The sequence below is a fragment of the Gnatocerus cornutus genome, chromosome 5, assembly GCF_029298725.1.
Source record: "Gnatocerus cornutus isolate USDA-ARS CGAHR chromosome 5, icGnaCorn1.1, whole genome shotgun sequence".
NCBI lineage: Eukaryota > Metazoa > Arthropoda > Insecta > Coleoptera > Tenebrionidae > Gnatocerus > Gnatocerus cornutus.
Window position 1 is genome coordinate 16,973,948 of NC_142237.1, and position 14,197 is coordinate 16,988,144.

At 31.6% G+C, this 14,197-nt stretch overlaps 1 protein-coding gene and 1 long non-coding RNA gene across 3 annotated transcripts; both read right to left on the minus strand.

Annotated features, from left to right (window-relative positions):
- Positions 1-1,273: 1,273 nt before the first annotated feature.
- Positions 1,274-7,238, minus strand: LOC148175198 (inactive hydroxysteroid dehydrogenase-like protein 1). 2 transcript variants are annotated; one of them, XM_088036261.1, is made up of 7 exons: positions 6,884-7,238; positions 2,606-2,786; positions 2,344-2,466; positions 2,105-2,215; positions 1,829-2,049; positions 1,552-1,779; positions 1,274-1,502 (listed from the first exon to the last, which is right to left on the minus strand). In XM_088036261.1, the coding sequence occupies exons 2-7, from the start codon at positions 2,778-2,780 to the stop codon at positions 1,395-1,397; spliced, it is 966 nt and encodes a 321-aa protein (XP_087892387.1). In that variant the 5' UTR covers positions 2,781-2,786; positions 6,884-7,238; the 3' UTR covers positions 1,274-1,394. The 2 variants fall into 2 exon arrangements, with proteins under 2 accessions (XP_087892387.1, XP_087892388.1); XM_088036262.1 differs by lacking the exon at positions 6,884-7,238 and adding an exon at positions 6,497-6,739.
- A 951-nt stretch (positions 7,239-8,189) lies between these two features.
- LOC148175199 (uncharacterized) lies at positions 8,190-13,765 on the minus strand. Its single transcript, XR_015770142.1, has 2 exons — positions 13,560-13,765; positions 8,190-9,109 (listed from the first exon to the last, which is right to left on the minus strand). It is a non-coding gene; the product is annotated as an uncharacterized LOC148175199 (long non-coding RNA).
- Positions 13,766-14,197: the final 432 nt, after the last annotated feature.

A 14,197-nucleotide genomic window follows, 5' to 3' on the forward strand; every position in this document is an offset into this window, starting at 1 on the left:
CTCTATAAATTAACAGCATAATAACGTGAGTAGATCGTTCTGAAAATTTTGGCGACTTTAAAGTTTAGTTTAAGTACCTACGTCAACTATGAAAATGTATTTTGGGTTGCAGTTTGAGTTCAGCCAGGTTCATTAAACACACAGCTCTACAAAAAAAATGGTTTTGTGCGCCTCCGTCATTTTTCATGGCATTTGTGATACTCATTTGCGCCAAGAAAACCACCTTTTGAATGTCTAGGCAATCAAACGTGACATTTCGAATAGTTGGTTTTATTTTACAAGTTGCCATCGCTGCATAAATGTCAATAGTGTGCAGATTTGGAGGCCAATGACCATCGAAAATAATAAAGGTAAATTAATTAAGTGGAGATTCCACAAAAATTTGCTGAAACAATTTGAATTTACATGAATCTGCAATCGTTTGATTTGAATGGGGTGCTACCAACCTATTTTCCAGCTGATGAAATTCCCCTAAATGAGCGAATGACGTTTCAAATTCAAACCAAAAGTCAAAATAAATAACTATTAATAATTGTCGGCGCACAAAATTTCGTATTTGACACGGCTAGAAAATGTTTTGGAAATGCTCGGAAATTGAAATCCGAGCCCGAAGGGCTCGGATTTCAATACTTTCCTTGCATTTCCAAAGGACCATTTTCTAGCCTATTGAAACAAATAACTATTGTGCTAAAATTTATCTTATCTTTTTCTATTTATTATGCTCAGATGTAAAGAAAAAACTCATATTTCTTAAAAAGTTTGCTTTTGCAGTATGTAGTTGTAATAATAATAAAACTTAGATTTTCAATGTAAATTCTGCATTCTCTTGGATACAAAAGCAAACTTTTTCAAACCATTTTTTTCGTCTAACTGTCGATAAGTCTATCGAAATTTTATACCACAGACAAAATTTGTGTTAACATTCGCGGCTCGTTAGCCGTTGGTGTATATGGCGAAAGTGGCGATTAATTGATTAATTTAAGCTAAATCTTTTTACAGCTGTAAAAAATAAATTTAGTGTTAAATGTGTATAAAATTCATCCAAAATTCTTTTTTTTTTCGAATTTTTTTGATCTCAATGTTGTAGCTTTTTAGAACTCTTTGGGTTCAAGCATCATTAGATTTCTTAACAATTCGAAAAGATTCTACAAAATTTCTGACGATATTTTAGGATTTTTGAGGACTTTTTAGACAATCTGAGGATTATCCCACACTTTCTTTCGAAGGTCGTCGAAACAGAAAATGTTTTCATTTTAGATAACCAAATCACATGTGGTAATTCATTCGTTTTTATTTAAAATCTAATTCTAATTTGAATCTGCAATACATTTTTATCTTCAGGTACGGTCGGGCAGTGCATATCGCTCTCTTGAATGTTTCATCCCCGCGTTTCCTCAGCACTGTTTTCTCCGGGCTTCAAAATAATCTCTTCGAAACGATTTATTCAAATATCCCCCAATTTGCATACGAATCCACACCGGAGGAATACTTGTGAAAAAATACTAAAAAACAATTTATACATAAATTTTTCGAAATCTTTTATATAATCACCTGTATGCCATGCGCCCAATATCCCGTCGATTCATCCATTTTCCCCAAAGTACTAATGGCATGTTTCGCATACGTCGCCGCATCCGGAACAAATAGACTAGATTCTTGTAACCTCGGACTGAATTGATTCATTTTCGTATTAATGAACATCGGTGCTAAATGCTGAATTGTGAGCCCATCTTTGCCATATTCGTAACGAAGCGCTGCAGTAAAACTTTTGATATAGGCCTGAAATATTATAATTTAGGAGGGTCATAAATTAGAATTAATCCTCTACTTTAGTGGCTGCATAAACTGTCATTAGTGGCAACGGCTGCAATTCTGAACCTGAAGAAATATTTACAATGGCACCGCGACCTCGCTTCTTCATATCTTCGATGAAAATGCGGCATAATAAAGTTACGGCTCCTACGTTGATTTTGAGGATGTCCCATAGATCTTTTTCGGGGACTTCGCCTAGGTACATGGGATAGTCGTACTGTTTGCCCACGTTATTAACTAGTAAGAAAACAATAAATTTGAGTGCTAAATTTATTCATGAATCCAGTTTTACCTAATATTCCAATATCTAAGAGTTTTAGTTCTTTTTTTATAATTTCCATAGCTTTGTCACCTAACGAAAAGTCAGTTGATATGATTTTTGTTTTTACGGAGTATTCAGTTTCTGTAAAAAATCTAAAATTAGTATTGTGATAAAGTAGCTGACTGGCTGCAACCAACAATACACTGAGTCTGTGTTGGAAATTATCTATATCAAGCCAAATCTCAGCTAATTAATAAATTTAGTTTTACCTAATTCTCTAGCGGTCTTTTTTAGTTTTTCTTCACTTCGGCTAACTAAAACAATATTAACACCTCGTTTAGCCAGTTCGGCGGCGTATGCTTTTCCAACACCATCGGTGCATCCTGTAATTACTGGAAGCAACAGAATTAATTAATGTGTTCGAAAGTATGCAGTTTCAAGATTTTTACCATTGGTGTGTATCTAATTTTCGTTATTAAATTTAAAAATTAAATAATAGATTAGTAAATGTTTTACTGTTATGAAACTTACATGCCCAAGTTCCGTACTTCTTGACTAGGGAACTTTCTTCATTTTGTAACAAGAATGGAGCTAATATGGCACGAATTGCTTGTAGTAATCCCCACAATGAGCTTAACAAAAAGAAGAATAGGACGCTAGATCCCAATATGGCCAGGGAAAAAATGTACAAGTTGCATTCTATCATTTCTTTCTGAAAAAAGTTTTATTAGTTGTTGAAAAGTCATCTTGGTTTTGCATTTTTAACAGAAGTATAGTACAAATTAATAACTAAATATAAAACTACCAATATTATTAATTTATTTCTACTATAAAAATAATTTGTAACTGGCGCCTCCACCATTTTTGATCGTTTTTTTTTTATAAGTTGAATTAGTTTCTTTTAATTAAAATTGGTCTATTCTCCACTTTATCAGTTCAAAATACTTTTTTCAGTTCATTCTATACTACTTCTGGTTATTTTAAAATTAGATCAACAGCAAGATAATTTGGCTAAACATTCTTCCTGTTGCTATTAATGAAATGTTAGTTGCCTATTTACAAGTGAATTGGCGTGCGATTCTCGATTCTCGCGCAAAACGATTACCGTTTGCAAAATTTCTTTGGTAAATGAGGCAATGTGGTAATGATCACGTTTTGACACCTTTCTAATGAACCTTTGTTGTAAGTTTTGCATAACATTCTTATTTAAAAAAAAAATAAGAATGATCTTTTCACATTCCTAGTTTCCCAAATTCTCATATTCACTCGTAAGATTTGCATATTTTTTGGGCTTTCAGGTTTTCAAATTTTCTTTAATTTGCATAATATTCCCTCTAAAGTAAATTCCTTAAGATGTATTATTGATACTTGATTGATTTATGATTTATTATTGTTACTTTCACTTTTGTTTTTTAATTTACCTTGAAGATGTGTCAATTGCTTGTTATAATCTATTTGAAAACAGTTTACGAGGCTTTTAGTCTTCATCAATTATTCTAATTTCTATTGAAATTTTTTACACAATTTTTTTATTGAAATGACTCAACTTTTTATATGTATCACGTTGTGTTGTAACTTTGTATCGTCCTTGCACTTGTAATGTTACGACATTGGCATCCATGAGAGACAATTTACACTACCTATCCCATTAATCACGCGATCATGTAAATTAGTAAACATTCAACTCCATCCTGCATTACACCTTAATTGCCGCTACTCGTTTTTATTATTTATTTTCCTTGTAATAGTCCCGTTCTTTCAAGGATGTTTCCACAATCTCTTGTTTTGGTGAGGCAATGACACTTGTTACACAAGAAATTTTCGCAGATGGTATTTATTTATTTGCGAGAGTCATGACGACCTCATAAAATTTACGAAATTTCTAATTTTTATACCTGAGTAACACTGGATATTTTCTTTTATAAGACAAGGTAAATTTGCAAGGTATTTCGTATAATTGATGACTCAATGAGTCAGTCACAGTGTCTATTATTGCAATTTCTCTAGAAAATGTTGCAGCATTGTGGCTGGTAGAGATAATAATACTGCTAATTTTTTGTATAATTTGTTGAATTAAAATCTTTCGTCCTGATAAAACACCATTGGTAAAGACATCGTGAGAATAATGTTGAAAAGGGTGTTTTTTTATTAAATTTTACAGCCAATTAAACCGGTACATAAACTACTCACATTTAAAGTAAAAGTCCAACATTATTGTCAATTACTCAGTACCCTATAGGTAATTCAAATGAAGTGAAATCTTCGGTGTTGTAAAAATTCACACAAACCGTTTCCTATATTATTGTCTTCGTAGCCTGAAAATTTATAGGTCAAGAGGAAAGTAAATGCGAATGAATATTGAGTACGACTGTAATTTCTAAAATGATGTCTTTTGACGACTGATTTGATTACCTTATGCATGCACTATGTAAATTACAAAAATGCAGGATGGGGTAATTACTAAAATTGGTTCATGATAATGGAGAACAAATGTTAAAAAAACTTTGGTTTAGAAATAGTTGTTCGTGTATTGTAGTTTCGTGTTTTAACACCGTTGATGTATTACTTCCTCTGTAATTTCTTTAATTCCATTACATTGAGAATTTCACTTTAAATGGGTTCATTGTAGCAAAAAAAGTAAAAACGTGTAATCAGTTGACACTGAATTAATTTTTCTCCTCGTTCTTTAAAAAGGTGAGATGTCTGGGAGATGACATCAGCACAATACGATCAAAAGTAAAAGTTTTGGACCCAGACAATGTGAAGAAATCCGGAGAGAAAATATCCTTCTGATCAAGTCAAATGACAAAATTTATTAGCGGTTTTTTAATTTATCACGGTTTTGTAAACCAGTGTTGTTGCAACTACTCCCACAGCATTTATCATCGAAGGTGAATGTCACTGACGCCATTAAAGTAACAAATTGTTTATTAGATAACAGAGTTTCATCTCAGTTTTTTTTTAATTCAAAATATATTTATTATATAATTTGTGCGTGAGATGCTGTAATGATTATAACTGATAATTTTCATTTAAACACACATATCTAATGCATTTTCGTAACGCAACTCTCATCTTTTTTGCAAAAGTGTCACATTGCTATAGCAACTTTCTTTGTGTCATTAAAACGAGTTTGCGTCCTTATTTTTAAAATTACGTACTAAAATAATTTCACTTTTTTGATTTGAATGCGGATAATTATAGCATGATAATAACTTGTTATTTTTTGACATGAGAGATTCACTGCCTTTGGGGTGTAATTAGTGTATCATTTTTTCTAATCTATTTACATAAATGGGTACTTCATTTTGACGTCAGCGTGTTGGAAATTAAAATTTTTACTGATAAAAGTACAATTTTCAGGTTGTGTACCCACTAAAAGACTGACAGGAAAATAACTGGTAATAATCAATTATTCATTATTATGTTTTTATCTGTAGAATTAGAACGTTGTGGAGTATTCCAGTCATTGAGGTAAATTTTGAAGTTCGGAAAATTAGAAAGATTAACAAAATTTGGCGATATTTAAAAAAATTGTTGCGCCTGCAAATCTGACGTAGGTATAGTAATTCAGAATGTGTAGAAGTTACCATTTTATTATTTTATCTAAAATAAGGTTTATAAATTTTCGATTTTAAGACCAAGCAAAAACTTCTGACATCCGTCACTAAAAATCGTAATTTTGGTCATTTTGGTGTTTTAGCTATGAAATTTTGGGAAATTACTACTTTTGAGTTGTGTATTAACTCAACCAAATTGCAGAATTTTACAGCAAAAACACAAATTTCAGAAATTTTCAATTTTTAAGACGAAGCAGTCTAAGTTCTGTCGACAAAAATCGTAATTTTGGTGATTTTGGTTCTACAACTATGAAATTTGGGCAAGTTACTATTTTTGACTCCAAATTACAAAATTGTGAACCAAAAACAACAAAATTTTAGAAATTTTTATTTTTGAGCCGAAGGAAAAATTTTTGACATCTATTACAAAAAATTGTATTTTTAATAACTTTGGTGCTATAGCTATGAAATTTGTGAAAAATGCTGATTTTATAAAAATTTCGGAAAAAAATGATTTATTATCCTGTTTTTGAAATTTGAAATATCACAGATTATTTTTTATCACTACTTTAAATCCTTTTTTTAGGCTCAACTAAACTGTTTCTGTCATTTCTACTAACTTCAAAAAATAAACACACAGTCATTATCATTTGCATAATTCATACAGTCGTTGACGATTTTATAATTTACGTTGTTATGTCCGGACTCCGCCAACGCTGTAATTATTTAGATATTAAAAATTAATGAATAGAAAATTTCACTGTCTCGTTAAAAAATGCTATCCTATTACAAAATTAGAAACAATAAACCATCGTGCTTCCTATAACATATTCAAATGTTAACTTGACCGCGAAATACTTACGATTAATATTTATTAGCTTTCTTCGACCTCACTGTGGAGTTATGGATATGTCAGTGAAAAGGTTAAATATTTACACAAAATAATTGCACTTTATTTAGCTACTACTTGCCCAATAATAAGAACTTACAACACACCACAGAAAGAGTATTGCGGATTGCAGAAGAAATTGACCCGATTAACTATGACAAATTTGTTGAACTAAACAATGAAGTGAACAGTATTTTGAACTGCTCAGCTGAGATGCGTTTTCTATCAGCTATTACAAAATTAAGTGGTTGATAGTGATAACACGCCAGTAATAATCACTGGAATGTTAGATAAGAATAAATTTTTGCAAAAGTAATTTTCTCAATTAAATAAATTAGCTCTAATAGAATTAACACTTACCAATAATTGTACAACAACACACTATAAATTGGTGCAATTACATTATTAGGTCTCCACTATTGTTATCAACTCCGATTATATTTCAACCTCTACTCGGCCACTATTGTCAAGAATATAAACAATGATGTGTGGTATGTATTCATAATAAACACTAGATAATCCCCTCCTTGTCACAACACGCGTCAACGAAAATGTTAAAACCAAACAATCAAAAGAATAAAACAAAACACCGAAAGCTTTACCGAACACATGCCGTAGGTGTATTGTGTACTCTATGGTACAGAGGAGGGATCGAGTGAAAGTTTTGGAATTTTTAATGTCGAAATGATCTTCTTAAGAATAAGCAGGATACGATTTGGATGCTGGGAAATTCGAAAGCAGACGTTTGGTTATCGATAAAAACGTTTAATTCACGGCGTTATTCATACTAATGCAGAATTTAAGGTATGTCTGTTTATTTATGCTTCACTCATTCAATACTTATTGTGTGGTGGAATTTTAATAAGGATTATAAATATTTTCAATGGATGTCATAGAGGTCGATTCAAATATGTACATGAAATCCATGAAATAGTGTTTTAAATTTACTTAAATTAAAGTAATTAAGGCTGTAATCATGTCATTTCCATTTGTTGGTATGTACAAGTAAGCTATAAAAGATACAATTACCTAATTAATGTCTTAGGTGGGGACATAATAGGTTATAGTAAAATGTGTATAGCGGAAAACTCTTTTTTACACACATTGTTACACATTAAAGTTTTGAAATAACTACGTGGGTTATTTAGATTTGATTTTTAATGCGAACTAAGTACGTACTTGTGCTACCTATTTGCCTATAATAAATAACTAATTCACACAACTTTGCACAAACACTGAGAAGCAGTTAATTACATTTTAATTATCGCAGTTTTCTAAAAAATAGTTGGGGGCAGCGATTGCAGTTTACTAAATGGAAATGAAATTAAAAACCTAATTCCATTGTGTTGCAAGAGTGCAAGTGCTTAGCATCGATATTTTCTAAAGGTTTCATCATTACGTTTTATAAAAACATAAATGCGCAATCTTATTGTACCTACCATGGAATTGAGTATTAATTGAATGAGAACGCTGCTTAATAAGTCAATCTTGAGTTACTAGAAACTTAATAAGTCGTATCTTAAATATCATCATATTAGCGATCTTTTCTTTGGTGTGTGTTCATCCTTAACGAAAGATATTGTGGGCATCATATTAATGTAGCGTAGCGTTCTATCTTCTGTTAATAACATTTTCGATTACAGGAGGGCAAGAAAAACACGTGAGACTCTCTGAAAAACATTTTACTTTCCAATACAATGAATAAATACATTATACAAAGGGATACAGTGTAGTTTTAATATTTGAGATGTATACTAGATAAAAGTTTTATCTGCATGCTTAATGGTTGTTTAGGTAAAGGCCACTAAAGACTATTGATTAACATTATTTTATTGAGATCCCCTTGTATAGAGGGTTCTATCTACATATTGCTAATTTAAATATCACTAGCCAAATTTTTAGACAACGGTTTGACTGCTTTCGTTGTGAAAGATGGGCGACTAGAATAACAGTGACCATCTTTTTTTAAAAACAATCAAACCACAAACAATGCAAAATTCATAGAAACAATCCAGAGGTGGAACTCTGTATTATTAAATTTAATATTTCTATACTAAATATAATATAGTCATGTACCTTGCAAATGGCTGATCTAGGCCGAAGCTTATTATGACTGTTCCCTGGGTAAAAAAGACGGACTAACCCTTGAAATTACGTATATTGTGTATTACTTACACGAGTATAAGAAGGTACCCAAAATTGTATAGAATATTATAAAATAGCATGCATGTTATTAAAGGTAATCGTATTGAAAATAAGTTTTAGTTAGTTATCCTTCTTACATTCATATCCTAACAACTACAATCAGAGGGTTTCTGCTAATTTTATGTCTATTACTATGGAGAACGCCAGTAAAGGTCCTTAAATGACAACCGAAAATTGTATAACTAACCTACCAAAAACTTTCCATATATACAAAAGAATGGGAACATGAAGAAACATCGAATTCCAATGAAATCCATCTCGACACAAAAGTGAATTTCATTATTTGGTCGGACATATTCAGGTGTGAAAATAACAGCTTCTCCAGGTCAATAGAAACTATCATTTTTAAGTTCTCCTGCAGATGTGCGACGGCGAGTTTATCTGTAACCAAATGACAAACTGTAAATTTAAGTAACAAGAGAAGAAACACACTGTAAGCGATGAGTATCTAAGGTAGATAGATATTTTTATTAATAGGCTAGCTGAAACTATTCCCGTCTTTACCCGTTGCTAGACAGACTACTCACACTACATACGATAGGTCAAGTCTAGGGTAATCATTAGTGGTAATATGTAAACATAGAACTCTGGGCCAAAAAATAATCATTACTTCCACTCGCTTAACTACTGGAGGCTTGTTTACTATGGATACGACCTCATCTACGTAAAATTCACATGTACCTAACTCGGTCGTTCTAATATTAACGTGAGATATTTTCAGCGCCGATAATAAATAGGGTTTTTCAAAAAGACACTTATTAAAGTGTTTTTTTTTACTAAGTGGATTTAAAACGTTTTTATAGGGATGATGACATGTGCAGATTTGTACAAAATTTTTGAGTTCAGTCGTAAATTTTACTTTCTGTGGTACTAACAGTATCTTCATTAAATTAATGCTATTTAGGACTATGACATCAAAAGGTTCCAGAAAAAGCTAGAATTAAGTCATTAAAACTGATTTCGAAATGTCGTTTAAATTACTTTGATATTTTTAAACACTATCTTACGTAAGTTTTGTGACATTTGTCATAAGTTGGTAAAAAAATGTGTGCCTATGTATTTATAGCCTAGGAACAATTTTCAAAAGTGACAGAAAGCACAATACATTAAATTGATTAAATTGGTAATTGACAACACAACTGTTTTTAAAATTTCTTTTTATGTGAAGTCATGTTAAGTCTTATAATATTTTATAATAAAGTGGTACAAGTCTTGGACAACATTTTTTCAAAAACTAAGCTACGCTTAGTAAAATACGCTTACAAAGTAGGCATAATCATAATTTTTGTAGGCTTATGAATGACATTAATAAAACAAAAGAACAAATGACAGTACTGCATGTAAAAATAAGCATAAAAATAAGCATATTTTCTTTTACTTTTAAATGCCTCCACTTGTAGGTTAATAATAAATATTCAGGTAGTTATAAAAACATCTAGTGTTTAACAGTTTGATTTCTGATTTGAAATACAATCTTCTAAAGCTGTACCACTTTATTTTGGCCGCCACTGTATAACAAGTCAAAAAACAAAATTTAAAAGATATTAGCGTTGCTGACACAGTTATTTATTATTTTAATATTTCTTTTTTGTTAGGTATATTTTTTTTTCTAACGTTAGTATCCACTAACATTTAAAGTGAAACTGTTAAATGGGACTAAACTGGTGCAATTTTATTGATTTAAATAGAATTTTAAACCACGTTGGGACAATAAATTACAGACTATTTTTTTTTTCGTTAGGTTGGCAGCACAAGTATCATTCTGCTATAAGTACGTATAATTCACGTCAAACCAAATACAATTAACAGTGTCATCCTTCAACAGGTAATTTAAAATCGGTTTCTAAAACAGTTGGAATTCTAAAGAAAAAATATTGTTAAGTGTTAACATGTCAAGAACTGCCAGGTTTGCCAACAGCTTTTGGATTTAATAGAATGGTATTTAAATGAGAATTCAACTCACCATAGATTCGACCAATGAGAGACATTTATTTTTTCAAATAAACCAATCACAGCAAACTTTTCTTGGAAATTTTCACTAGTGAAATTTTCAGTGACAATTCCACACGAAAATACCACGCTAGCTGTCAGTTGCTTGTCAGTTCGTTGAATTCTCATGACGAATACAACTCGGGAGCTCGAAATTGTGGGAAAATTTTCCTCCAGTACTCGTAGTTTGTTTCTCCAGACAATTGGAACTTGTTCGCTTCGCTCACTCGAAAAATTTCCGACAATTTCGAGCCCACTCGTTATATTACTTATGAAAATTGCACGAGACTAAATATTAGCCAATAGAAAAACAGAATTCGGTATGGTTTCTATGACAATATATAAATTTTCCTGGAAGTTATTTGCATCTTGCTAACCCAACAGGAAATTAATAAGCAAACAAGTTGTGTATGTTGTCATAGTTGCATTAATTAATATCATGAAATTTTATTCTCATCTATTTCAAAAACGTAATTAGCCCTCGTGTTCCACTCGGGCTAATAAATACGTTTTTGAAAGGCATTTGAAAAAAGTCCGAAAATAATCAATGCACTAGGGATATTATAAGTAGTGTGAATATTTTTGACCGAAAAAAAGAGCACGTTTTGGAAAAATGATTTTTTCTAGTATACATGAATTTGTGGGAAGGAGATTCTTTAAATTTCTTCACTTATTTTACTGTTTACCCAGATTTGAAATTATTGATCGATCTCAAGAAATTAGTCCCATATTAAATTGAAAAATAAATAATTCTATTACGATTATTAGTTATAAGGCTCCAGTGGATAAATTGGTTACTTGACAATAAAATATTTACGACCACTTAAAGCAAGGGTTATGTATCAAATCCGAAAGACTTTCTCGACATAAAATCTATTTTTGGTAAAGTATATTGGGTTTTTCAATTTAGGTTATGCTCTTTTACTTTTAAGGTTTTTATTAGTAAGGAAGACCGGCAAATCTGCTGTTTCAAAGTTATACATATCAAAAACAGTTCTCTCCTGCTTCGCTAACGTTTATGCATTACTTTCGATTGAGGAATGCCATACAATATTTGGCAAAAATTTCAGCTTTCTTTTCAAGGACTGGGAACATGGTCAAGTCGAACACCTTGCAGAAGAGGTTGCCAATATACGTTTTCAATGGACGGCCAACGCTCCGTTATCGTTTTACACATCCGTAAGGTTGCAATTCTATTTGGCAAGCTATGTTCTAACAGGAGCCAACTAGGGTGCATCCTGCATTCACTACAATGTGTGTGTTTATATACGATGAGCCAACCCCAACTTCCACCATGTAGGTACTTAGAAAACATGACTTTACTGCAAGTTGGTACAAAGTAGTTTACTGGAAGTTCGTGGAATTAAATTAATTAGGCAGCAAATTTAGAGAGGAATTAACATTTTTATCAAATCTAAAACTTGCACTTTAGTGTTGGGAATTATTGTTAATTTACCACAGGAAAGGGTTCGAAATGGACATGGTGTCATCAAGTCTATTGTCATTGTAGTTCCTTAAACTTTGCGTTTTACGTTTTCTACAAATTTATTGTTTTTCAATGTGAAATTAATGAATGTGCTACACTGAATTACAATGCTTTGTAATGTGGTCTCATTTTCATTCCAATTGCACTTTGATATCGATTTTCTCAAGCATTATAAGATGCTCCAAAATTACAAACAACTTGTCAAAAACATCCAATTCATCGTTTTTAAATTGGGAACATTAATTTTGAAAAATTTTAGTAGAAACACATGGAAAATTTGTAATTTAAATAGCATTGTGAAACGTATAAATTCTGCTTAAAAAAGATTAATAAACTTGCTGTGTAATGAATGACAATTAGAAATCTTTTATTGATTGATTTCATAAAGTGATATTGAGAAAGTCATTTATTTTGTTTATTAAAGTTTATTGTAATTCTTATTAAAAAAAATATTTTAATTGGTAGTTAGAACAAAATGTGGACTTTTGTAAACGTTCTTCCAACAGACTTGCAACCATATTTACCGTTTAGCATTTTCCAGTCTCAGTTAATTTAATTTTCTTATTATTATTTAATTGCGACGGGTGTGGTGCATAAACTCTCTCTCATCAAAGTGCACTTAAAATTTGCAATTTGCAAAAATTAAATGGAAATTTGATCTATCCATTCAGGAAATAAATTTTGCTTCATCTGGTAAGCTTGAGAAATTCTCTTCTTCGAGCTTTTTCTTCGTCAATTATGAGAGAAAAAGGACTATATTAGCCTTGATCCTAATATTTTTCCCGAAATATCGAGGGACACGATTAACTAATTTTAGATTGATTCCATAAACTGAAATAATTTTTCATTTAGCACGGTATTTATTGTTAAGTAATTAACTAATTCTAGAAATACGAAATTATGTCGTTATAGGTTGACCAATGTTTTGATAGTGTTTGTTATTTTTGGATTTCTGGTGGTTATCCTTCAGAATTATTTTTGTAAATAACTAATTTTATTACTATTGTTAGTGAGCTTTCAAATAAAACGATAGAAATAGTTTGGGAGTACGAATTTTGGTGCAGTATAACTCATTACAAAACATTTTTAGTTTGTTTTTTCGTCTTTTTCGAAAACGGAGAAAAGACGCGCAATGAAACTAGTACTTACGACGCAAATGCAAATGCAAGTAAAAAAAATCAAAAATATGAATGAAAAAATCATCAAATTTGAATTTAAATAATTTTAATGGAGTTTAACGCTAACGTTAACTCGGTGTTAACGCCTGAACTATTAAAAATAAATGTACTAATTAATCACAGCTGGAAAACTATCTTACATAATTAAACTAAAAAAAACAAATTCAAACCAACTAACCTTACTCAATCTTCCTTCATTTCCCCGTCAGTTGTTATCTAAGGACCCATTGGTTGAAAAAAGTGTCCAGGACAGATTACATTTTTATTATTTTGGGATTTTGAGTAGAATTTGAATCGAGTGGACTAAACCAGTCCTCGTGTCGAACTGTCGCTGCACCGACGTCTGGACGCTCTCCAAGCGTCTGCCCCCCTCGACGCCCTGCGTCTCTCGAACCCCTACATCACAGCAGCGCTGCAGTCTGACCGCGTGCGCCTCCGCACAATATGTATGCATCGTTGTTTATGACTGTGCACCAGTCGTAAGGACTTAAGGCTACAATAAGGATCCACAGACCATGAAATTTCGTCGAATTTAACATATCATAAAAAATGAGTCTAGATTTACCCAAATTTATTTCTATAAATGGGAGCTTTCCCAGTGGAAAGCAAGAATGAAAATTCGTTGTCTGGGAGGAAAGAAGGATGACCACTGTAACTTAACGATGTCACAGGCAAACCCAGCTTTTCATCGCAGTTTCTGACTTTAAAAATTTCGTTTCAAGAACAATAGAGATTTTAGTACACATTTGTTGTTTCATATTCAAATTTCGAACTTTCTACTTGGTGTTTAACATATTTGTTTTCCCATTTAGAACC